Source organism: Oryzias melastigma, linkage group LG9, assembly GCF_002922805.2.
Source record: "Oryzias melastigma strain HK-1 linkage group LG9, ASM292280v2, whole genome shotgun sequence".
NCBI classification, from domain to species: domain Eukaryota; kingdom Metazoa; phylum Chordata; class Actinopteri; order Beloniformes; family Adrianichthyidae; genus Oryzias; species Oryzias melastigma.
In genome coordinates, this window is record NC_050520.1 from 6,093,201 (window position 1) to 6,118,766 (window position 25,566).

Below are 25,566 nucleotides of genomic sequence, written 5' to 3' on the forward strand. Positions count from 1 at the left end.
TATCTAAGTGTATATGTGGTAATGGTAATGTATACCTGTTGATACATGTTTGACACCATACGTGTATGTAGCAACAATAGAGCTTTCAAATAATAAATACACAGAGAAACAATATCAGAACATTTTAGAAAAAGAGAAGAAAAGCTGAGGCTGCATGACCAAAGTGCTGCTGTGAATGTGTAGCATTTCATGTGCAAACACAGTAAACAAGACTGTGCAATCAACACAAAGCAGCTTCCTCTCCTCTCTGTGGGCCTCAGGGCTGTGTAGCTGCATCACAGTCTAATGCCATTATTCCTAATCCATCCTAAAACCTCCTAATCCATGGCTAATCTGGAGGAGAGCTTTTGGAGTCCTCACTCACTCATTCCTGCTGTTCCCACCCCTCAACACACACACACTTTTAACTCCTTAGAGGGAGGATTTATAGCATAAACACACACACACCTCAGCGTGCACATTAAACACACTGTGTAAATGCAAACTGCACACCCACCACTGTGTGTGCGCACAAATAAACTGCATCTGAACACAAAGGTATTTTGTCTGACACACTGTGCCGCTGGCCCCAGCATATGTTGGTGGGAGACATTTGATAAATTCACCGCATATCTGCCTATCCTGAGCAGGGAGGATTAGCTCAGGATAATCTGTGTGAGCGCGCACGGCCCTGTGCATGAGTGTGTGTTTGTGTGTTCATATTTGCTCTTTTGCCTGAGAAACCACCACACACTTCTCTTCTTTTATGCATTCTGTCCTCTTTCCTCCCTCCTTTCCCCTCTCTATCACCCACCTCCTTCTTAAGTCGCAGTGACAGGCTTTGTTAGGTCTTACCTCTTGGGAGAGGAAGGGAATGACTTGGGCGCAGATTGCGTTCAGCCGTTTGACAATCTCCGCCTGCGAGACAGAAGGGAGGGAAAGAAAAAAAACACAATCAAGCTCACCGGCGTACACCAGAGCGTCTTCCTCCTCACACAACCCACATCTGCTGAGATCAGCTCAGCTGACATCCCACGTTCCACTTCTGTGAGGCCTGGTTACTGTAGTTCCACTAAAGTCTCCTATTTTACAGTAAATGCATCACATTATTACATTTATATATCAAATATTTTGTTTGAAACTAAAATTTTGCGACCTCTGATGCATTGGAATAAATGAACGGAAGATTTTAGGTTTGGCTCCAACCTGTGTGTCTAATGCCAAGGTCATATAACCCAGAATGTCACGCGTGGCGACCTGAATGCAGGTTTTTCATCAAATTCAGTAGGTGGTCGTGTAGTGACATTTGTAATCAGGAGGTAGCAGTCACAGTTTTACCCACTGCGTGATGTTTTTAAGTAAAAGTTACAATTTTACAACGACCTGACAATTTTTCTCTAAAACTTAACATCAGTCAGTGGTTGAACAGGCACATTTTGAGGTTGTGGATCAGGCGGCCATAGGTCGATGGGAGCCAGATCGAGGGACCTCTAGTCACAAGCAAGAAGGTGCCAGAATCCATCTCTAGCCGAAAGCTGAAATTAGCGGAATGTTGGCCGGTTGTGTAAGCGGACATTTCCTGAACTTCAGGAAACCCTTTCAAAAATGATTTTTAAAAAACTTTTCAGAAGTATCAGCTTTTAAGCTTTAAAATGTGAATAAACTAACTGTCTAGTGTGCTAGAAAAGCCTCAAATGGGACGGAGAGCGTTAATCGTTTTATATCTTTCAAGTCAATTTTACCAAGTGTTTACATTTGTATAGGTACACCTGTTTACCTCTAGAAAAAAAGCAGACAAAATGCTGCTTTTTCACTGTGAATCAGCTGATTGCTGATGCAAAATGTGGCAAAAAAATCAAATAAAGAGAGAAGAAACTGGAAAAATGGTTGAAAGCTTATAAACGGGGGTTTTGGGCGAGGATATCCAGCCAATGACTGTGGGCACAAATTATGTTTGTTTTTTGCAGCCAGCTCCAGCAGGGGGAGGGGCTTCCGACAATTAATTTTCAAGCACTACATTTTTTCTCTTTGGCCAGATCGTCAGAAGTTCTGATTGGACGATGTGCTCCAGATGTCGGTTTCCCACTATAGCCATCCGACCATCAGCCGCCCAGCGGTATTTAAAAAGCAGTTCGTTCTGCTGTTTCCATTCATGACCATGCCAACAATTTTCGAAAATTGTTGGCATGGAAAATAATCCCATTCTTACCTTCCGACATCCTAATGCTGCATTCACATCGGACGCCATTAATGTGTCAAATTCACGACTGCCGTCTATCTTTTGACACGTGTCAAATTTACTGCTAATAGCATTGTTGCCCCGCCGCGGAGCAAAACCAAAGTTTTTCTGGACTTCATTTGTTGCCACGTCATGGAAAACGTGGATGATGTTGAGTGAGTAGCTTCGGTTTATATGTTTTGGAGCGCTCTTTTTATTATTGTCTTGATAAAAATAAGAAAAACATAATTACCCCACAGAGCTAGAGCAATCATGCCTGCGAAAGCAGGCCAACATAGCAGGTTCTGCTGCCCAGGGCAGCGACCCTGCTAACTCTACCAAGCCCAGGGACAGCGGAGCTCACCATGCTGTCCACTGGGCAGCTGACTAGCGTAGCGCACAAGATTGCTTCAGTTCCATAGGCTCTGCGACAGGAGTGACCTGTCCATGTGTATCCCGCACTCGTCCAACAGTAACCAGGACAGACTCTGGCAACTCCGCAGCCCCAGATCGCTGTATAAGTTAATGTACATTGAATTAACATTGAAACTAGGTGCCTGGAGTGAATGAAACTTTTATGTTACCAGCTTTCCTGTTAGCTTACAGCCCCTCACTTCCCAAACATTACATTACAAGTGGAACAAAAATGAAAAGCCATGTTGGACGCTCAGCGCCCATGTGTCAAAGTGTCTTTGAGCAAGACAATGAACCCCACATTGGTCCTGGTGGTTTATAAGTTAGTGCCAGTGTTCAGCAGCGGAGCTTACGTCAGTGTGTGAATGGCATCGTGACTGTAAAGCCCTTTGGGTCTTCAGAGAAAGTAGTAAAGATGATCCTTATTATGCCAAGTTTCTATAACTTTCTTCATGAATTTGCATTTTCCCACACCAAGGAGCATGAGCCAATTAGATAGCTGAGGTTAAAAGATTTATGACCGTTCACGACCTTATGACAGTTCATCGCATTAACTTTTTATAGTGACAGGAAGTCACGTCGCAACAAGAAAAAAATACCAGAATTAAAGACAGTTTGATGATTTTAAGGCCAAATTAAATTTAAGACTTTTTAAATTTATGACTTTTATGGATCTGCGGCCCCATCCTGTTTTAAAGGGGAAACACTGCCAATGTGTGTTGTTTTAAAAAGTAGAAAAAGTGCAAGAACAACATATTTAACTATGAAAATATGACGGAACATGAATTCACTTCCACAAATACGAGTGAAAATACTGATTAGAAAGCTTCATGAGGAGCATCTGTACACTCTCAAACACAAACGCGAAGAATACGGAGGAATGAAGCTTTCATTTGCTAATGTTTGGAAACAATAATATTTACCACTCCTCATTTTTTCACCTGTTAGTATCTAGTGCGTCATCATTCCTGAGCTGGAAGACTTTGGCCTTGAGATCCAGCTGTAGATTTTTTGCAATCAAGGTGTTCTGTGTTAACTTAGCAGCAGCTGCACACTTGTGTTCTCCCTTCCAGGATGCTCAACACTCAGCTTGCACCCTGCTGGCTACACCTTTCCTGACAGAAGGACAGACACGTGTCAGACAGATGACAAGTGTCAGCGCTGAAGCAGAGACAAATTTGTGCCAAAGTCAGACTGAACTCATTTTGGCGATAAAGACTTCCCCAGGTTGGCATTGCAGGAACAGCTGCAGCTTGAAATTTGAAATGGAAACCAAAACTGAATGTTGTTTTTCCTTTACACACACGCGTCTTTCTTCCAAAGCTGCAGTATTTTCTGACCTCTGAATGCTGTAACCAAAGATTTTACTGTGTCAGAGAACCAAAACAGGAAGAATGAGGAGACTTAAAAGCATATTCTGTGATTTTTGTTTGTATTTGTGTTTTTAAACGTCAAACCACACCATTAAACCTAAGGAAATTGAGCCACTATAAGTCCATTCAGAAAACTAAAGCCAATTTTAAATACCTGATGTGATCACACTCTATATTAATGGATAAAATCTGCTGTTTTCACTTGAATTTTTCACATATACACACAATACTGAAGGTTTTAGAGGGAAACAGAGGATATTCCATCACTAAAAGGAGGTAAGAATTAGAATATTCTGCTGATGTTTGACAAATAAAGCATTAAAATCAATGTTATAAATGTTTCATAAAGTCAAGGTTGTAAATCCAACTTTACATTATTTCTTGTAAATAAAAATATATATTTTTTCTAATAGAAAAAAAAAAAAAATGTTATGAACAAAATACATATATCTATAAATATAAATACATGATATCTAAGGTTAACAAATAGTTTTTGAAGAAAACCTGACATGAAATAAATAAAAATAAATATTATTTTTGTAGAGCAACCTCCGTAATCTACATTGGTGCAGAAGTGAGATGAATATATGCTGCTGTTTAGAAGACAATGCTGGAGTTAGCCCAATTTGTAATGTGTTATTTGCTTTTTTTTTTAATCTATCGTGTTTTGTCATTCTCCTTTTCAAATAACAGCATAAAAATCCATCACCTGCACCCATTATGCAGCGTAAGGGCAAGAGGGGGTGTTGCTGGAGCCTATATCTGCTCCTACAATGCAACGACATCAGATAAACTTTTATAAAGTATCTTCATAAGCTGTAAACTTTATTTAATCCTGTTCAATAAACTCTGCATACATTAGTGTAAAAAAAACAAAGTATCTAAACACTTTCAGAGTTTCAAAAATTGCATTATTTTTTTGAGCAGTTCAAAACTGTAATAATCTCTGGTCAAAGATATATTTCAGTATTGAAACTTTAATGCATTACACCAGGGGGGCGTTGTTTTGCAAGTTGATTTTAGTCCTGACACAAAAAAAATACCTCGTTTTACAATGCAATGGATTTTAAGTTACTTTAAAACTAATTTAAAGTAAACCATTTATTGAAGTGTCATTTTAAATATTGAATTATAAACTGCAAAATGCATTGACATTTGAATTATGACCTCAAAAACCCATGACAATCCAATTACTTTTGTGTTTATTCAATATTTTTTTGAAAATTTTCATATTGAATTGTAAAATTTAATAATAAATTCTAAATTGCAAAATGTATTTTTATATTAAAAGTCTGAATTTAACATTGAATTGTCAATAGAAAAATACGTTTTTCAAATCATCAAATTGTAAATTGAATTGTCAATTGAGAATTGCACAATACTTTGAATTATGGCTCAAAAAAACTTCCATAGTCACATCTGTACATTGACTTATCATTGAAATTCGAAGTCCCTGCAGCAAAAATATTATATGGAGTGAATATAGCATATACTTACAAAAAAAAATGCATTAATTGTGCATAAGCAAAATATTTGATGATCTTCAGTGTTTTACTGCCAAAACACATCTGATACTAAAACACTGACCTCTGATTCTATTGTCTTGACAGATTACATCACATATAAAAAATGATGTAAATCAGCTTAAAATTGTCCTTTTTTTGTTTTTGTGATTGACTGGCATCTCAAGGGCTTATGTTATTTACTAAACTCTTCTCACAATAATCAATATCAATCTTGCAGATTGATTTTTTTAAAAGAAAAATAGGATTCTGTCTTTCAGACAATGAAAGGAAATGGAACATCACTTGAGTAGAAGGCTGAAAGGAAATGGGAGATTTTTTTTTTCACTTAGTAGGTTAAATTAAGAGACATTAAAAGCCTTCGTGAATAAAACATGTCTCCTTGTTTCATGTGTATAACCCTGCAAGAGGTGAAGTTTGGTATCAGTGCTAACAGACGCCCCCAGAGGCAACGACAGCAAACCCACAGCACCCACTAAAATAAATCCATCAGCGCCAGCAACACAGCAGCAGCACAGCAGCAGCACAGCCCACATAGACACAAACGTGCACGCACGTAGATGCACTAATCCACAAGCAGAGGCTTTGCTCACCTTCACAGACTTCTCTGTATTTATCAGATGTTTTTACCAAACCCAAGGCTTGGCTTTTAAAGATTATAAGCACTTACTCTCTCAAGAGAGTGAGGTGAGATTTTTCTTTGGCAGGAAATTGCTTGATCCACCGTCCCAATGGGAGTGCTCGCAGTGCAACTCAAGTCCAAACATAAACACAGACAAAAGACGGTTTCTCACAGAAATGCATACTAATGGGCTCCTGGGACACCGGGAGCATCACTTCTTTTAGTTTTAATGTTCAGTTGGTACCGCTCCGTCTGAAAAGCATTTCCTCTCGCAGTTAAACAAGAAAAGCACTTCAGCATGAATACTTGTGGAGGAGGCATTTATGAGGGAACCGCAGACAGGAACATCTTCTCTAGTTAGCCGTTTTCAAAAGGTGAACTTGTACAAACAAAAGCTTTATCCTTGGTATTCATGGAACCTAAAATACTGGGATCGACGGAGGAATCCGTCTCAAAAAAGACAAACACTCAGTCAAAAAAATAATTAGCACCTGTGACTGTGCACATTGATCCCCCATGTACCTCTGCTCCTGAATCTTCCATAAAAGTGTTTAAAAAAGAAGATCTGCAGGTAATAGAGGTACACAAAAGATTTAAAAAGTGTGCAATTTTTACAAATTAGACCAGATTAGACTTTTCACCATACATTTAAAGCATCCTCTTTAAAGACCCACTCCAATGAAAATCATATTTTTAGCATGTCCTTGTAATATTTTTCTCACGATGGAGTACATCTATAAAATAATTTATAATTAAAAATGAGTTTCTGGCTATTTCTTTATTCAAATTGTGATTGATCAGGAGCAGATAGAAACCTGCGGTTTAAAAAAGATCAGATTCCAGACAAAAAGATCCATTAACGGCTTAATTTTGCTCATTTCAACAGGAATCTGGCTCAATAAGTCCATATTGTAAGTTTTTTTTTTTTTTTTTGCTTTGCCAGGGATCTGCAACCTTTAACACTTAAGGAGCCATGTTGGTCGATTTCTCACTGACCACAACCCAGTGGGAGCCACACATCCTTTAGAAAATGTTGTATTTATGTTATTGTTATTTTTATGAGAAGTATAAATAAACTTTTTTGGCATAAATAAAACAAACTTTAAGAGAAAATAGGAAACAGTTTATAACTTTTAAAAGAGGTTCACAAGACTTCCTGTGTCACATAGGATCATCTCAATGAAGTAAATCTAGTGGTAAGTAGTGTAATGCCAGCAATGAAAAATATAAATTAATATTTTTAAACGTTTATGGTGCTTCTTAGCCAGAAATTCATTAATATAACATTGCAAAATTACAAAATAGCTAATTAACTGTGTTTTTTTTTAACTACGAGCCACACTTAAAACACTGAAAATTCTCAAAATGTTTAGTTCTCGATTATTAAACCACTATGGCTACTGTGCTTTGGAGGCTCACAGAGTGATAAGTTATTTCACTTCTTTTAAACTTTACTTTATCGTTACTTTTTTTTTAACTAAAAGCTTTGTATTTTTCTTTAACCACAGAGCCACAATGGAGGAGTAGAAGACCCAGACGTGGCTCTGGAGCTGCAGGTTGCAGACCCTTGTGCTATGCTAATGTTAGGGGCTGTAAGATAGTGGGGGAGCACTTAAAGAAAAAAATGCTACCAATGGAGGGTTACAAGTCAGAGGCAAATTTCTGATGAGCTCCTGCCGCCCTGCAGAAAATATGTCGCAGATGATGACAGACTTTTTGATTTTGGCTAACAACGGCATCATCAAAAAACCACTCTGAAAACAGATAAAACTATAGTTGGAGTGGAACTTTAAAGACCCACTTTGGTGAAAAGTGTGTCTTTTGGTAATTTTTCTCATTATGGAGGACATCTATAAAGAAAATTAAAAATAAAATTGCATTATTTATTCGAATTGTTGTGATCGTGGAGCAGACAAAAATATGCAGTTTAGATGAGGCGTATTTGAGACGTAGAAAATAAGCTGGCGGGCATTACACTCCTTGTTCCTCCATATTTCGATACATCCACTTGTAGACGGATGTAGATGTACAACTTTATTTTTTTCGTCCAAACTGTACTCGGCTAAAACTGTACGGCTGGATGGCTCCATTATTGTGCGCCATTTTTGTTGCACCGGTAATGTTAGGTTAGAGGTGTGAGGGTCTATAAGCTAGATGGATGATGGGAAGTATGGGCAGGCGTACTAACAAACTCCCGTCACTCTGCAGAAACTATTATGGCTGCGTTGATAAAATCGATGAATCGATCTGAATTGATCTAACTTTAATAGATCAAAAATCGATCCATAAAAGTAGAGATCAATCTAATGCATGTAATACTACAGTCCTACAGTCCTAATACTACGTTAGCTTGATGCTAACGTATAATGGGATTTACCATACGACAGCTAATGCTAGCACACTGTGGACCTAAACATACATTGCTGACTAAAAGAACACATTTGGATACTAACAAACCTTTTTGCTCCAATTTCTTCTTCTTCTGTAATAATTGTTCTGCTATAGCACGATCGCCATCTAGTGGCCAAACTGAAACGCCCTCCAGGAGAGGCCGAACAATTGTTGGAATTTCTCTGTTTGAGAATCCATGTAACACTGTATGGTATTAACAATTTAATTATAATTTCACTAATACATTTTACAGTATATGAAGTGTATCAGATGAATATAAATATCTTCAAAACATATAGATTATTAATGTATTTCTAAACAAATGTGTCTAAGTGTGTAAACCATGTAAAGTCAAAGTTGAATTGAATCTAATTTGATTGAGAGAATCGTAAAAATAAAAAAATAAAAATAAAATTCTGAATTGAATCGATCCAGGCTCTGGTGAATTGAATCAAATCGATTCTGGAAAATAATGTCGATACCCAGCCCTAGAAGTTATGTCCAAGAAAACACCTGTTTTTTTTTTTTTTTTTGGCTAAAAATCATAATTAAAAGACCCCGCAACACTTTTAAAATAGATCAAAAGGTTATCAGACTATCAGAAAGGTTAATTTACTCATAAACAACACAGACCACCTAAAACTCTGACATTTCATTTCATATTAAATCTTTATACAAGCTAAGCACACATGCCTTTTTCTGCCTTCCCTATTCATTTACACTGGGGAGCTGTCCCTTACATATTAGTCTTTGGGATCCTCCACTGAGGCAGCAGATTGGAGTTTAAGTGCCATGCTCAAGGGAATCTTAGTGTTAGGTGTTGACCGTGCTCAATATTTATACAGCTGGAAAATGAACTGATGGTACTGCTTAAGGCAAACACCAATCTGTGCTGCAGTTTAAAAAGTCAAGACATGCAAGACCTACTTCCTCTGCTCCACCAGTTGTGAGGGCTGGATAATATCCGTTCGTTCTGTTTGTTCTCGGAAGTCACATTTCCAAACTTCCTCGACTGAACTTTCAACTGAAACACTTCCTGAGGTCAAATCTTCTATTCAGAAATTCAGAGTTATCCAAGCGACTCTATTACTGAAGCTTTTTTTTATTTTTTTTTTAATAAAATCTGCATTATTTTATTCAGATGAAACCAATAAAGGTTTTAATTTGCTTTTTATCATCTAAAAAAATAGTTGCACCATTGACAATTCTGATGTTAAATCATAACTTTTAATATGAATGAGACTTTTATCCAAAGAATATCAGCAGCAATTCATGGACAAACAAATGTAAAATAGCCTTTTAGCTAACTCTAATGCATTTGCAGAGATGCCTTTTAATCTACAAGGTCATTGTCAAAACTAATAAATAAAAATAAAATAATTAGGCAAAGCATACATGGTCCTTAAAGTCCCCTCCGATCCTCTTTTCATCCATTTTCAAAGCTTTTAATCAAGATTATGCAGTTTTTAGCCATTTTTTTAAAAAGTGTAATTTTCTAGAACATAGTTTTTGTAGAACTGCATTAGTTAATTGGAAATTCTCCTGAGTTGTGGGCGGGACCATCGGTGAAGAGCAACCACACCCCCGTTCCCTTCCCCATTACTGAGAGCTCAGACCAGGAGTATTTTCTACGTCACAAATAAGCTCTATTTCAAGATGTATATGTTTATCTGCTCCTGATTCACAACTATTTGAATAAAAAAATACTTTTTTTTTTAATATATGTCCTCCTTATTGCAAAAAAAAGCACAAAAAAAAGATAAAAAACACGTCCAGAGTCGATTTTGTATTTTTTTTCTATAGATAATTATTATGTTTCAATAGAATCCTCCAACATCAACACATTTAACATGTGGATGAGTTAAGGACCAGACAGAGAAAACTAAAGTAATTAGTAGTAGTTTTTAGTAGTTTTTATTTTTCATCAGAGGGGGACTTTAAAGATAAAATGATTGAAACTTACTGAGAAGAGAAACCTCCAAAATAAGTTTGTATAAACCCAAAAACTTCCATCATCTACAATTTCTGTCTGAATAGAATTTACTTTAAGCCAAAAGTTGCTCCAGGCGGGTGGATTATACATATATCCATCCATCCATACCTGCTTATCCCTGTCACAAGGTTGCTGGAATCTACCCAGCTACTGTTGCAGGAAAGCGGGATTTAACCTGGACACCGGACAACCACACACATCTAAAAACCACCAATCATTCATATTAATAATGAGAATTTCGATTTTAATTAAAGCTGTTATTGTTCCCCAAGACTTATCATGAAACTTGTGTCTTTTATGCTTTGATAGACTTCTTAGTTTTTATTTAAACATAAAAGACCGAAATATTAACATGTAAAAATTAAAACCTAGAATGAAATGAAAAACAACTATAAATCATGCTTTGAATTATTTAGAAATATAGAAAAATGTAGATTGTTTTATACCTGTGGCTATTCCCTTTGAAGAACTGACCCTGAGATATTGGACTCAAAATGGAAACAAAGGCACCGGAGCAGAAATAAAAATGGAGGTGATTTTCCACCATGCAACACAACCAATTTCAGCTGACATTTTACATCGGTGGCAAACCATAGCGACTGTAGGCCAGAGAGCAGGGAAGTGAGCCTCTTTGTTCAGCGCGTCAACACTGCACAGACCAAATCCAAAAAGCTAAGCTCCTTTTTTTATGATTATTTTTCCTCAGAAAGCGTCCTGCTGTTTGTTCAAACCTCAGGAGTTTGTTTCAGCCACAATTAAGACTCGGCTTCGACCTCGACCCGTCCATTGACGGTGAATAAATGACAAGAAACAAGCAAACAATGAGTCCCCAAGTCTGGAACTCAAAGCAGGTCCATCCATGGGGCGTATTGTTAGTTTAGAGGACTCTGGGGTCACACAGACGAGCCACAAACTCCAAGGTGAGATCATGGGTATTGAATCCATCTGTGACCCTGTTTGTGAGCTGCTGGAGAATCTTCCTCCAGATGAAAAGGAACAAATCAGTGGGCGGACGCTGTATAACATACAACTCTAGTATCAACAAGGAGAAAATTTGATCTTCCTGATAAATGAAACTTGTAAGAATTTTTCAACAACTGAAGCTGAAAAAGAGCTCATACATTTATGTTGGATTATTCAATTCTTTAAGAATGTTGCAGCCAGTCAGAAAAGACTCTCCTCTTTTAATCTATTTTAAAGGGTTACCAGGGCTCTTTTGATTATAATTATGCTGTTTTTAGCTTAAATATAAAAAAACAAATTGTTGTTTTCTAGAGATTATGTAGAGCGGCAGGAGTTTATTAGAAATTCACTTGCGAGTTGTATGTGGGACTTTTGGCGTGAAGCGTGCAGCCCAGCCGGGGTATTTTTGGTTTCACAAATAACATATTTTTCATAGTATAAGTTGTGCTTTTTTTGCATAGTTTGGTCTGTGTGCATATGTGTATGTGTCAGTGTCTGTACGTCTGTACGTTGTTTTTGTGTGTTTATTTTCATCTCTACATTCTGTTTAGACAAAAATATATGATCATATTTGTCAATCGCAGTATTTTACAGTAAAAAAAAATTGTTATTTTTTGAAAATTAACCAGATTTTCTCGTGTGTCTTGGCATAACTTCCTGCCAGAGCTGGTCGGGGAGGACCGTGGCGCTTTGGAGACATGATTACTGATTTTTTGTGGATTCCTTAAAAGGGCCATATCATGAAAATGCTACTTTTTGTGGTTTTTAGTGCATATACTGTTCATTCCTCTCTATAAAAAACCCAAAGCTGTATTTTGAGCAGCAGCCCCTCCGAAACCCACAAAAACAAGAGGGGTGGTATCATGCTGATGTCAGCACGATGTGAACCGCCCCCTCCAGGAAGAGTCTGCTCTGCCAGCACCATCCCCAGTCTGACACCAACACCCAGTTTCTCCACAGAGCTATTGGTGATGAGCAAAAAAAGTTCACTTTAGATGCAGAATATCAAGTCAAGTCAAGTCAAGTAGGTTTTTATTTGTCAAATATGCTGAGTACAGGGCATACAAAGCACCGATGAAATTTCTTCCTCTCCTCCCTTTGTGCAAACAGCAACACTAATTGCAGTATTAATAATATCTTCCAGTTCTGTTCTGTCTTCAATAAATTCCAGCTCAAACAGGTGTTCGTTACTTCAGACGTGGGGCTCTTTTAACCCTCCTACTCTCTCATGGGGTCCAGATGACCCCACCCTTACATTGATGTGTGATCCCTCCTATGATAAAGGTGGAAAGGATGTTTTGTGTCCAACAGACAGCAGTGATGATAAAAAATCCTTGGAAAAAAAAATTCTCAACACTGACATGTAGAATCCAGATGACCCCACTTGTAATGTAAACATGCCTAGGATAGCACAGGGGTTAAGCCCTCACCGTCGGGCACAGTTGTGCAGAAGCAAAGTATTTGTGTTGTGAACCAGGTGTAGCAATAACCAGGGCTAATAAAGGCAGATATGTGGTATGTGCATCCATCTTTGAAGAAGTTTGGGTTCTGTTTATTTTTGTGGGACAAACAAAGAAAGAAAGGATCTAGGATAACATCATGAAAGGGGCGGCACCGACACACAGCAGCAGGCGGAGGGAAAAAAAACATGAAAATAACTCATATTTCGTAAATAATTTGTTTTTTAGTGTTCCAAAGGTAAAATATGAATTTATATATATATTTATATATATATATGGATATAGTTTATTCTGAAAGGCTTAAGAAAATCATAGTATGACCCCTTAAAAAATCTAAAACATTATCCAAGTCTTCAATGCATAGAAAATGAGGTATACAGTCATCTAGAAGAAGGTGGGAGAGTCTAATTAATGAACACTTTTTGCATTGTATTTGACGCGTGAATCACCTTTTTCTCCCACAAGTGAAACAAATACTAAAGAACAGTTCAAATGTAACTTATATATGATTTTTTTTTTCTCTTTATTATGCATTTTTAGATGTTAGGACTTATGCTTATAGCTCAAAAATACGCTAAGCTCTTTTTAAAACTGCATTCTGCTCCTAATTTACAACTATTTAAAAAAAAAAGAAATGCTCAGAAATGCAACTTTCAGTTTATTTTTTCTTAATATATGTCCTCCATCATCAGAAACATGTTAAACACACCTAAAAACATCCTCCCCATCTGAGTGAGTCTTTAAGATGCTGTCAAAGAAGAATTAATAATCACTTAAAAAGCAATACCTAAATGAAAATAGTCCCATTCTGAGTCCAAAGTAATAAAATCAGGTCAAACAGGACAACCAGAGTCAGATTGGGTCAGACAGGTGATCAAATGTCCATCTCCCCTGTGGGACTCTGTAAGCACCACATCAGCAGCACTTTTCACCACCAGCTAACACACCTAATGGACCTGACCGTATAAAGCCTATATTCCCCTATGACCGGAGTGTGTTTGAGTGTGTGTGGGAGAGACACAGTTCGATTGAAGGGAAGGGACAAAGAGGGAAAAGAAACAGCGCTGTAAAGACAGGTTACAAACAGTTCAGGCTGCAAACAAGAAAAGAACGCAAGAAATGCTCAACGAGAAAATTCAATATGTTGTTGACACAATGCGGCTCTTGTTGGAGCCTGAGATGACATGCCAGACGGTACGGGATCTTCTGTATCCCAGGAGGAGAAAGTAAAGAGCGTTCACATGACACCCAATTGCATCTCATTTAAATGATAACAAGATAAATGTGCAGGAAATAAAGAAAAATCTAAAAAAAGATCCTAGAATTGAGTTTTTCTGTCAAATAACTGGAGATTGGACACAACTTTTCTTATATATTTTTAAATTAAAAAAAAAACTATTAATTAAGTATCTAGTCNCCCCCCCCCCCCCCCCAGTAAACAAGCATAAGTTTTCTAGCACTTAAAAATACAATCATAAACTATTTTTTTTTAAAGTTGTGTTTTTACCATGTTCTTTTAGCATTTTTCTTGTGATCGAGGACATATTTAAAGAGTTTAAGATTGTGATTCTGAGTATTTCTTTATCCAAATCGACGAAAACCCACAGCTTGAAAAAGCTCCAGTTTGTGACGCAGTAACTGTCATGGGCCGGCCAACAACTCCCTTCTCCTCTAGGATTCTGATGCATCCACATGTGGACAAATAGATCCATCAACGTCTCCATTCTCCTGGCCTGAGCTGCCTTCTGGCTCTAAACTGTGCAGTTGGATAGCTCTGATATTGCTTGCTAATGATAGATTTTGCTTGTGAGGTGCTATTAGCTAGTGGGAGAGCATGTAAACAAAGGGTTGATTGGAAATTAGGCGTCCTGCCCACAATCCAGAGGCAAATTTCTAATGAGCTCCTGCTGCTCTGCAAAAAATATGTCTAAAAACAACAACACAAGTTTTTAATTTTGGCTAATAATGATAATTAAAAGACCAATAGGAACAATTGTGGATTTGTGCTGGTACGCAATATTTTAAAGCGGCGTTTCACCGATATGCAACACATTACTACTATTACTGCTATAAAGTGTTATATTCCGACACAATAAAGCGTTTACCTTCTTTTTAACAGATTTTAGGCTAATCCTGAACACTTAAAGCATTCATTCGCATTAATAAAAAGTGTCCAGAACTTTGAAATCTTGTGGAATTTCCGTTTCCGGCTAATCATTTTCAGTTTCTGTCTTGTCTGCTTCTCCCACACTGGTTAAAGCTGCACGACAAAATCATTAAAAAAAATAATAATAATTGAAAATGTAACAAAAATAAATGTTATTTTACATACATAGAAACTATTTTATTTTTTTCTCACCTGGGGGTGTTGAACATTTCTCTGTAATTTTTTAGAAGAATCTAAAATAGTAATTGTTACAGGAGGTAAATATAGAGACCCCTCAGGACCAATATTCAGTCATTTGAAAATACAAAAGTTAAATGACCTACTTGATCATAACATTCTCAAATTATATACAAGACACCCTCAAATAAGACTCAATTTACAAGCTAAATTCAATAAAAGACAAAGTCATATAGACTTTAAAGGACATGAATTATTCAGAAATCAAGATTTAGAACGACGACATTGGAGAGATCTGTTTTAGAATATAAAATAAACTGGACAAAAAACTAAAAATACCAAATCTTTAAAAGTAGCATTAAAATATTAGCAAATATTATAGATAATATGTAAAAACAATATTAAACAGTTAATGACACTGGTGGTAAATATGATTAAATTAGGGTTTGTGTGGATAAATGTTTATGTAAATATGTTTATATGTTCATTTTAAATGTAGGCTGGGCTTAATATTTATGTAAAAAATAATTTTCATTTTATTTTTTTAATATACCATTATTAAATGACATTTGAAAAAAAAAAAAAAAGAATTGGCAAAAGTGCATTTTTGGATTTCCTGAACAACAGATGTTGCTTATTAGCCACGCCCACATTTCTAATAATGTCATATTGTGAGACATATTGAGCTTGAGTTACATTTTCACAATATTCCGACAATAAATGTGCGAGCAACAGGAAAATGCAACTTTTGTGAGCCCACTGAACCAGATTTACTTTTATCTTCTCAATAATACTTAGGAAGTTAGAAGGTTACAGAGGGAAATCAATGGGAGTTTAATTTGTAGGTGGTACTAAAGAAAAAATTCTCTTCCTCTGTTTTTTCAAAAATTTCTAGAAATTAAAGTATCAAAATAGCAAAAATAAAAATCAATGTGATCAAAGTCCTCCCATTGGAAACAAATGGCTCCCTATCCCGCTGCAGTAAAATAACCTGCCAGAGCTCATTGAAATCTCCATCAATCCTCAGTATCTAAACATCTTATTACTTCCTTCTTTCAGCACTTTGTCATCGTGCCTCTTTTCCTCTTCTCTGCACATCCGCTCTTCCTTTATTTCTCTTTCAGCCTCGCTAATTTGCAATTGATTAGCTGTCCTCTCTCAGTCCCTATACTCCAGCCCCCCCACCAGCCACTCCTCCCCTCCATCCCACCTCCCAGCCTGTCCTCTCCTCCATCTACGAGTCAATTTCTCTTTAACGAGCGTCGGTACATTTCTCTCCCTGGGCACCAGAGCTCTTCTGTGTAAATAAAACAGAGAGCAGAGCCAAAAATCAATGGGCCTATTACCCTTAGAAAATGCTAAACAAGCAATATTAGCGGCTCAATTAGCAGTAGAGGCTAACGGCCTCAACCCCCCTCCGCCACCCACTCCCACTAGAAACACCCCCACCACCACCCGTCTGTTCAATCCACTCATCCACCCGGCCAGCCGCAAACTCTTTATTGCAATTTTGAATGCCAGGAGAGAAAGCACGCATTAGCGCCCAGGCGTGCTCGCTCTCTGTCTCTCACACACAAAAAAACACACGTGCACAAAAGCGGGCGCCACATGAAGCTCTGCACATTTAAAGCACGCACGGACTGCTGGCAGAAATTAGGGATTCGCTCTCCCGACAGAAATCATTCGGCACCACACAGAGCTACGGGCTAGTTTTACCAAGTCTCATTTTGTCTGTCTGGTCCATACAAACACAAATCACACACACAAACACGCACACATACGTACAAACAACAGCAGGCGGCCACGATTTATAGTAGACACCCCATATTTCATCAGACAACCCTGATTAGTGTGCCAGTAAAAAGCTGCATGTGTGCCACATTTACACATGGAAACAAGTGTTTGCAGAGGCAACACACACACATATGCACACATGCATTATGTTTATGGATTCACAACAGTGCATACACAACAAAATCAACAGCTACAGTGTGCCTACAGACAAATACACACCATGCAATATGTACACACACACAAAAAGTAAACACACAAAAGGAACACCTCCACACAACCGCACAAAGACCGAGCATTTATTACTGCCTCACAGAAATCCACACTACATTTGTGTGGAAGTGAATGTGTAGTTGCTTAGTTGTAGTCCATTGATTGTGTGTTAACACAGACATTTATGCTAATGACCCTCTGTGCTCCGAAGAACGCCGGCAATAACGTAAAGGCTCGTTAGAGGCCAAATCCGCGCTGGCTCCTGTCATTTTTCAGACCATTTTCTGCTTCAATTAAAGCTGATGAAATTATTATTTGCATGGGAAATGACTGTTCACCTCGGGCAAGCAAGCTAACCACGCTAAGATACGACAAATGAGGAGTGAAATCAAATTCCTGTTCCGTCTTTTTTATTCTTTCATTGCCTTTCATGATCTGAAGCACACGATTTCAGCTCTTAGATTTCTTTTACTTTTAGAAATAATCCTTATGGACGACAAAAAATTAACTTTTACAGTAAAAAATAGATGCAATTCTCAAATCTGATCAAAAATGATCTTTATTATTGCTTCTTTTTCATAACTTAAAGGATAAATTCTTTTAAACGAGTAAAATTTGTGTTTTTAGCTTGTTATGTGGCATTTTTCTCACAATGGAAGACATATATTAGGGAAATTATTCTAAAAAACTGCATTTCTGTGTATTTCTATATTCAAATGATTGTGAATCAGGAGCAGTAAGAAATTAAGTTTAAAAAAACAGCGTATTTGCATAGAAAATACACTGGGTGGGCCACAAGCTCCACTCAGATACATCCACTTGCAGACGACTATAGATCCATGTGCGTCTTCATCTCCAATATTGGTCGCCATTTTTGTTGTTAATGTTAGGTCGGGGGTTGAGTGGCTGTAAACAGAGCATGTAAGCAAAGCCTATGTCCAAACCCTGATCCTTAACTACTACAAAATAGTGCTGAGTCGATCGATCCACATTATTGATAGTATCGATCTCAAGTGGGTATCGGATCAATACTGACCCACAGATATCGATATTTTCACTCTTATTTGAAACTTTTCTATATCTGCAGCTGAGTCGCTGCCTCACCACTCCCCCCAGTCCAGTGAGATCTCAAAGAAAGAGCATCCAGATGACATGCAGTTCACTCTATTTCCACTCTATTTAAATGCTGAGTTGTTTTTGACAAGTTACTTTTTGCCTGTTTTTGCTGTTCTATTTGAAGGTTAAGAAGTTATAAATTATTTTATATTTCTACCAGTTGTTTTATTTTTTTTATCATTTAACATTTTTGTATCATAGTTACTTGTTTGTTTTGGTTTGTAGACTTTTTTGCATTCACGTCTTCACTTCTTATTTTATTAAACTATCTTCCATTTTTTTTCTGTTTTTCTGTTTATCAAGTAATTAAAAAAGGGTAAACTTACAAAATAAAACATTCACGGCGATTGAAAACAATTGAGATTTCGAGGTTAAGGGATTTTGGCGATATTGACGGGTATTGGATCGGTACCCAAATGCAAACTACTTTTTTTCCTCAACAGCAGATATGACGTCACCAATTTCATGGAATCTAATCAATATGAACATTTTATGACGTCTGTGCATGATAAATGTTGATGATTATGTAAAAAAAATAAATGTAAACACTTTTTTTTTTTTTTTTGCAAAAATTGTTCAACCACAATGCATTGTGGTCTATATTCACTAATGTAGTGAGCGTCAAAGCAGATTGGTTTTTGCAAAGACTTCTGGGAAATTTTTAAGGCAATCTGAATTCTTCCCTTCCCCTATATTTATCTCTCCAAACGGAGAGTTAGGAAAAAATAATGTCTCATATTTCGGACGTCACTTTCGTTCGATGATGTCACTAATAATCGCCGGTCCGCTAGCGATAGCGCGGAGCTTCCAGTGCTTGAATATACATAACAACATTGGTTTTATAACTTTAAAAAGGTCACGCTACAACAAAAAGTCGTTACTTACATTTAAATGTAAACTTCTGTGGTTCAGAGCGCACCCACGTGAAGAAAAGCGCTTCTTTGTACCGCTCTGCTTAGAGGGTTGGATCGGATTAAAAAAAAAAAAAGAAAGTCCGGACACACTTGCACTAAAAATGTGGCTTCAACTTAGAGGTGAATTTCTAATGAACTCCTGCTGCTCTGCAAAAACTATGTCCTAGAAAACAACTTTTTGATTCTAGTTAAAACCACTGGAAACACATAAAACAGTTCTAAAGGTGATCACTTTAGAGGGACAGCTGAAAATGTTTTCGATTTTGAAAATATTTTTAATATTCTATCACTCTCTGTCTGTTTTGATCCTGTAAAGTGGCAGGTTTGTTTGACAACCCCTACTATGTTCTGAAGGGATTTTGGGCTGAAACAATAAAGTTTCTTCAATCAAAAACCTTTAAAAAGTCCCACTTACTCTGCGACTGATGATTGTGCTCCGTCTATCGTAAAGAGCATAACCATTAAAAAAGCTTTGTGAAGAAAAGAAAAATTGGGAGCCTCATTTCAGAAACTGCAAATTGTCTTTTCGGGTAAAAAGCCTCGCACGAGCGTTGTTACTGTGGCAATCAATAGTTAATATTTACAAAATTAAAAACACAAAATCCTCTATTTCTGCCTGTATTCATCAGACACAAATCTTTGTGTAAAAACTTTGTTAAAACGCCTTCTTACCTGCTTGTGCATCTCAATGTTCAGCCCATATGACATTTCATAGTACTGAAAAAGACAGATCAAAGTGCGGTTATCCAAACATGTTCTGTTTGATCTCCTTTAACACCAAGGACACATCCAGACAGGGAGACTCACCATGACATAGTGTCTCTGCATCTCAGTTTTCTCACTGGCCAGCTTCTCACATTCCATTTTCAGACTACAAGGCAGCAACAACATCTTAGATTAGTTAATCCCTACATTAGAACTCCAAAAAATGACAGAAAAATGGTTTAAAAGTTTCTGAGTTTTATAGATTTGACATCCTCTTATTTTAAGTGCGACAACAAAAGAGGAGAAAAGTTGTTTAGACGGCAGCAGCTTCTTCCTGCAGACACAGGCTCTTACTCAGCAGGTGCTGAGCAGTAATTAATGGATCAATGAACAAACACACAAACCTCATCCTATATTCTTTCACTGTGAGTGAAAGCTTAAACTGCAGCATCAACAAAAAAAGCAGCCATAATGAGAATCCATTTGACACAAAAGCTTATCTCTGTTAAACATTTAACAGCCAAAGGGATTTTTTTACTTCCTTTTAAGTGTTATTTTAATTCTAAATGAACAAACAATAAAACGTATATCAAGAAGATGAGCTTAAGGTTGGATCCATCTTTTTTCCCCAAACCCCTGCCTCTGTCCTGTCAGGACTTTGCTGCTATGAAGCCGTTTGATGTGGGTGGCTGCACCATTAAGCATGCTGCTCATTATCCTCGGCTGAAACTGCTCTGCCTGGGGATTGACCAGAAAACTGGACCACTGGTTCATCTCAGCAGGTGATTGGGTAATAATTACAAGGTGCCTAGAAGTGGGCGATTATTATGCATTGGTGTCGCGCTTACGGTTCACCCCTATAGCGACGTATTTCACACTTCATCATTTCAGGTAAAATGGTATTTCACACCACTTGCACTTGCAGAGACGTGCACACCCGGGTCGATGAGGTGTACCTGCGGTTAGTCACTGATGACAGATGGACCTAAAACAAGAGGGGGGCCACTGTGTGAACGCCTAGAGAGGCTGTGGTGGGTGTTTTTATAACATCTTCATCTTGTGAAGCTGAGTAAAAATATGAATATTTCATTTATTAATCATAAGTTAGGAAAACCTGCTTCTGTGTGGCATTTCAAGCCATTGCATCAGGCATCTAGTGTGTTGGTCATCCTTCATAGCAGAGCAGCATCAAAGAAGTCCATTTATTTTCAAGTAATTTGAACCCCTAACCTTTTTTAAATCTTTTTTTAAGTATATTTTGAAAGTTCTGGATTCTCCAAACAAAAATTAACTGTAGTTATAGTTGATAGTATGGTCATTTACTGGTATGTATTATTCAAAATCCATATTTTGTTTTGCCTATGATGGTTAATTGAATGCTATTGCTTTAATTGACACGATCGTTTCCAATGCCACTCTCCAGACATCTCACCTGTGATACTGGGCTTGCAGGAACTGGAACTCCTCCTTGATCCGGTCGCAGGACTCAGTTACAGTGAACTTGAAGGGCTGGCCCGGCTGGTGGGGGACCTCAACGCCAGATGCAACCGCGTGTGAAGGGAGAGAGCAGGAAGAACTGAGCCACCAGAGTTCAGGGTCATGGCACTCACACGGGCAGCAATGTGGCTTACAAAAGGCCTCTGTGATGAGCTCTTTTTTTTAACCCAGTCTTGTCACACGTCAACCCACGCACACTCACAGTCACACGCACACAGCTGCGGCGACTTGACAATGAGCGCAATTGTCTGTGCGAGCGCGCAGTGGCACGGAAACTTGATTTAAACTGATTACGCATCAGGCGCGCGGCTGTTAAATCCGCGCCGTTTTGACAAGTTGACCCTCAATGACATCTACTTACCGGATGCCGGGCCGGGGGGTACATCTTGCTCAGATCTCGAATCATTGAAGATGTTTTGTAAAGTTCATCCAAACGGAAACGTGCCAGCTCTGATTCCTCTCCTCCGTGCGTAAAATGTCAGTCTGTTGACGGTTAAGGACTTTGAGCTGATTCGGTGAAGATTGAAAACATCCTGGGATTGTTGACTGTTCAGAATCGAAAAAAGAAAAAGAAAAAAAGCCCAATTAATGGTGATAAAAAGACCAAAGTTGCCTCAGTGGTCCTCACGATTTCCGGTGTCTCATTCTGTGCGTAAAACTCGCAAAGCGCTCCAAAAAAACGCTTCAACTTTTTGTCATATCTGCTCCCAGCTCGTGCGTAAGCGTCCCCACTCGGTCCCGTTTGTTGCGCGCGTGTCCCCCGTTCCTGCTCACATCCTCGCGCAGCATCGACCACCTCGCGCAACTGTACCAGCCTGCCCCGACGACGCCAAATTTAGAAGCAGCCAGTCAGTCAGTCGTACGAGTTTAATTACACATTCACGGCAATTACAGATGCCCGGACCGTGACGTCGGGACGTGTAGTCTAATTCATAATAGTCGATAATAAGCCGCACAGATGCGCGTCCGCCGCAGAGAACTACAACTTCCCGACTCCTTCGCGAAGCCCTCCCCCCAAAAAGCTAATGGTGTGTGGTCTGCGGGAGGAGCAGTCATTTAACGCAGCCAATGGCGAGGAAAAGGGCGCACGCTGAGCTGCATCCACCTGCCACTCATCCGCCAGCCGCCCAATCACATCCAGGAGGATGCGGATTATATAGACCCCCACGTGGGGGGCTCGTCTGGAGGAGAAGGATGTCGCAGAGATTGATCTGGAAACTATCTGTTGACTTATCTGTGTGCGCTTTTTACATAAAGACTTGCAGGCAGAGGCAGAGTTTAAGCTTGTGTCTGTTGTCTAAATAGATGAAACGTTGTGAGGTCGTGTCCTCAGAATTAAGCTCCCAATCAGATACATTAGATTCATCTCATATTGATTTAGATAATAATCAGAAAGATAATGGAAATTTGATTGAAAGATTAAAAGATATTAAACAAATTTCTTTTCGTTTATTGGTTTAAATGTGCACAGCTGCGTCAAGAGTGTGTATCTAGTTTTCTGACTTACTTCTTCCTGGCAGCTTTTTATTGAAAAAGAAAAAATCTTTGATCCAGTTATCCAACATCAGTCGGGGCAGATATATCTAAAAAATTGAGTTTTTCCAAAAAGTTTTGTTGTCTTACAAGAACTTCTAAAACTGTCTGAAATATAAAGGGAAGAAATCAAGAAGTTGGTTCTTTCAAGTTGACTGTAGATGGATGTCCTTAAGACCCACTCCCAAAAAAATTGTTTTTAACATGTTCTTTCTATTTTTTTTCTCATGATGGAAGACATTAGGATTAAAACTTATTTTCTGAGTATTTCTTTATTCAAATGATAGTAAATCAATCTATGATGCAGCTGCTACAGTCGGTGGGCCACAAGCTCCCAGCTCTGCTCAATTCCAGTGCATCCAGTTGTAGACGACTAAATCCATCTTTGTTTTCCTTGTCTGAGCTGGCATCTGGCTCAAAAATATTGCTCGCTACTTTTGTTTTGTTCCACCGGTAATGTTAGATTGGGATTTTGAGGTGCTGTAAGAGTGTAAACAAAGCAATCATGGGAAATGAGGGCAGGCTTACTCCACAACTCAGTGAATTTCTAATGAACTTCTGCTGCTCTGCAGAAACTATGTCTTAAAAATTGTCAGGTTTGTTGATTTTGGCTAAAAAACTGCATCATCATAATTAAAAGATCACTTGGAACTAGGGGTGTGTATCTTTTCCTCTCAAACGATTGATTTGATACGCATCTCGATACATGGTCCACAAATCAATACATAAAGGATTCAACTCACTTTTAGGCGATACAACACAGTTTGATTCTTCTACGGAACAAATCTAGAAATGTTGTATTCATACGGCATTTACAGCTATAAATAATAAAGCATGGCATTGACAGAGAAATGAATTCAGGTATTTACCTGGAAGATGCAAGCTTGTGATTGGACGTCTTTTTGTTTGCATCACATGAACATAAAAGACAAAAATGATAGCAAAAAACAGGAAGAGAAACTGCAATTTGTCAGAAATCGATTACTTGATTATATACTTTTTAAACAACATAAACTTGTTCAAATCTGTGGTTTCAAATGATTCTGCAGTTGCTCGATAAATTCTCGATATGTATTTGTTTTTTACATCCTTAACCAAAACTGGTCTTACTCCCACTGCCTGATCAATTTTTCTTCCAGTATTTAATATTTTTTACATCCCTACTGGGAACGCTTTTAAAAAAGATGACCGGAGTGCGACTTAAACCAAAAGCAGACACTTGATAAGATTTCAAAATAAAAGCACAGAAAGACAAAATCATTTCGAACACTCCGTCATTAGATTTTTGCTATTTTCACCAAAACAATAAAGCATCCATCCATTCATTTTCTTGTGCTCATCCAGGATCGGGTCACTGGGGCTGCAATTAGCAAAGATGCCCATTTTTCTCTCTCCCTGACCACTTCCTCCAGCTCTTCTGCAGGGAGGGACCTGAGGCGTTCCCTGGCCAGTTGAGAGACGTGGTCTCTCCAGAATGTTCTGGATATTCCCCGGGGTGTCCACCCAGTGGGAAATGCCCAGAGCACCTCCCTAGAGAGGCGTCCTGGAGACTTCCGGACCAGGTTCTCAGACAACCTCATCTAGTTCCTCTAGATGTGGAGGAGCACCGGCTCTCTCTGGGGGACCAAACTTCTCCCCATCTCCGAAGGAGCGTTCATCCATCCAATGAAGCAGTATTTTCACATTTTTTATACCAATATTTAATAAGAAATGAGAGTTCTAAAATATTTGTTAATATTAAAAGGACTAAAAAACTAGTCTTTATTTATTTTTTGCAAAACAATAAAATTAAATCATAGTCAATAGCTGAGACAATTAAAAGTAATAAACATAACATTTTGAAATAAATTAGATTTATTTGTATATTTTTTAAACTCTGAATCGATTCCTAAACTCAACATTTCACACACATATCAAGGTTGTGTTTACCCACAATGCCGTGGTTTCGTATGCTTCTGGTTCTCCAGAAAGCCAGCTCGATGTTTTGGTAGAATTCGAGCTTGCTTTTTTGATCTGCAGCAGAATTAATTTGAGCCTTCACATATTCCCGAGCAGGATTTTCAGAGAATTTGATTAAAGTATGTTTCACTTGGCTAGTGTGGATTTAGCCTGAGGGCCGTTTCAGACCAGTACGTTTAGCCAGACTTGGTTCATTTGGTTTAAAATGCCCTTAAAATTTCTCAGCTTCACTTGGTACAATCCATTTTTATATTACACTGGATGGAGTGGACCAAACCATCTGGAATGACAACAGGTCTTTGCAGTCTCCACATCCAAAGTCCCAGAGCACCAATCAGATAGAGACATTTTCTTGCTGCCCTAAAAAAGCCTATAAAGTTTAGCTCCTGAGATTATGACTTATTCATTCCAGCAAGAGATATTTTTCTTTCATTTAATATTTAAAAAGGTAGACCCGTGCATTCCATTTTTACATGTGCATCAATGTTTGTACAGTAAGTAAAAGGGCCACAAATCAGCGTCATCTTGGCAGCACATTTAGGATTGCTGAGCAAAGAA

At 38.1% G+C, this 25,566-nt stretch overlaps 1 protein-coding gene across 1 annotated transcript in view; it reads right to left on the reverse strand.

The window, feature by feature from the left end:
* LOC112148879 (transducin-like enhancer protein 4) overlaps positions 1-22,678 on the reverse strand; it is a 50,902-nt gene extending 28,224 nt beyond the window's left edge. The window contains exons 1-5 of the mRNA XM_036213617.1: positions 21,878-22,678; positions 21,452-21,549; positions 20,122-20,185; positions 19,987-20,031; positions 835-897 (exon numbers count right to left, since the gene is read on the reverse strand). Of these exons, the coding sequence (XP_036069510.1) occupies positions 835-897; positions 19,987-20,031; positions 20,122-20,185; positions 21,452-21,549; positions 21,878-21,922 (315 nt within the window). The 5' untranslated portion in view covers positions 21,923-22,678. The remainder of the gene's footprint in view (positions 1-834; positions 898-19,986; positions 20,032-20,121; positions 20,186-21,451; positions 21,550-21,877) is intronic.
* Positions 22,679-25,566: the final 2,888 nt, after the last annotated feature.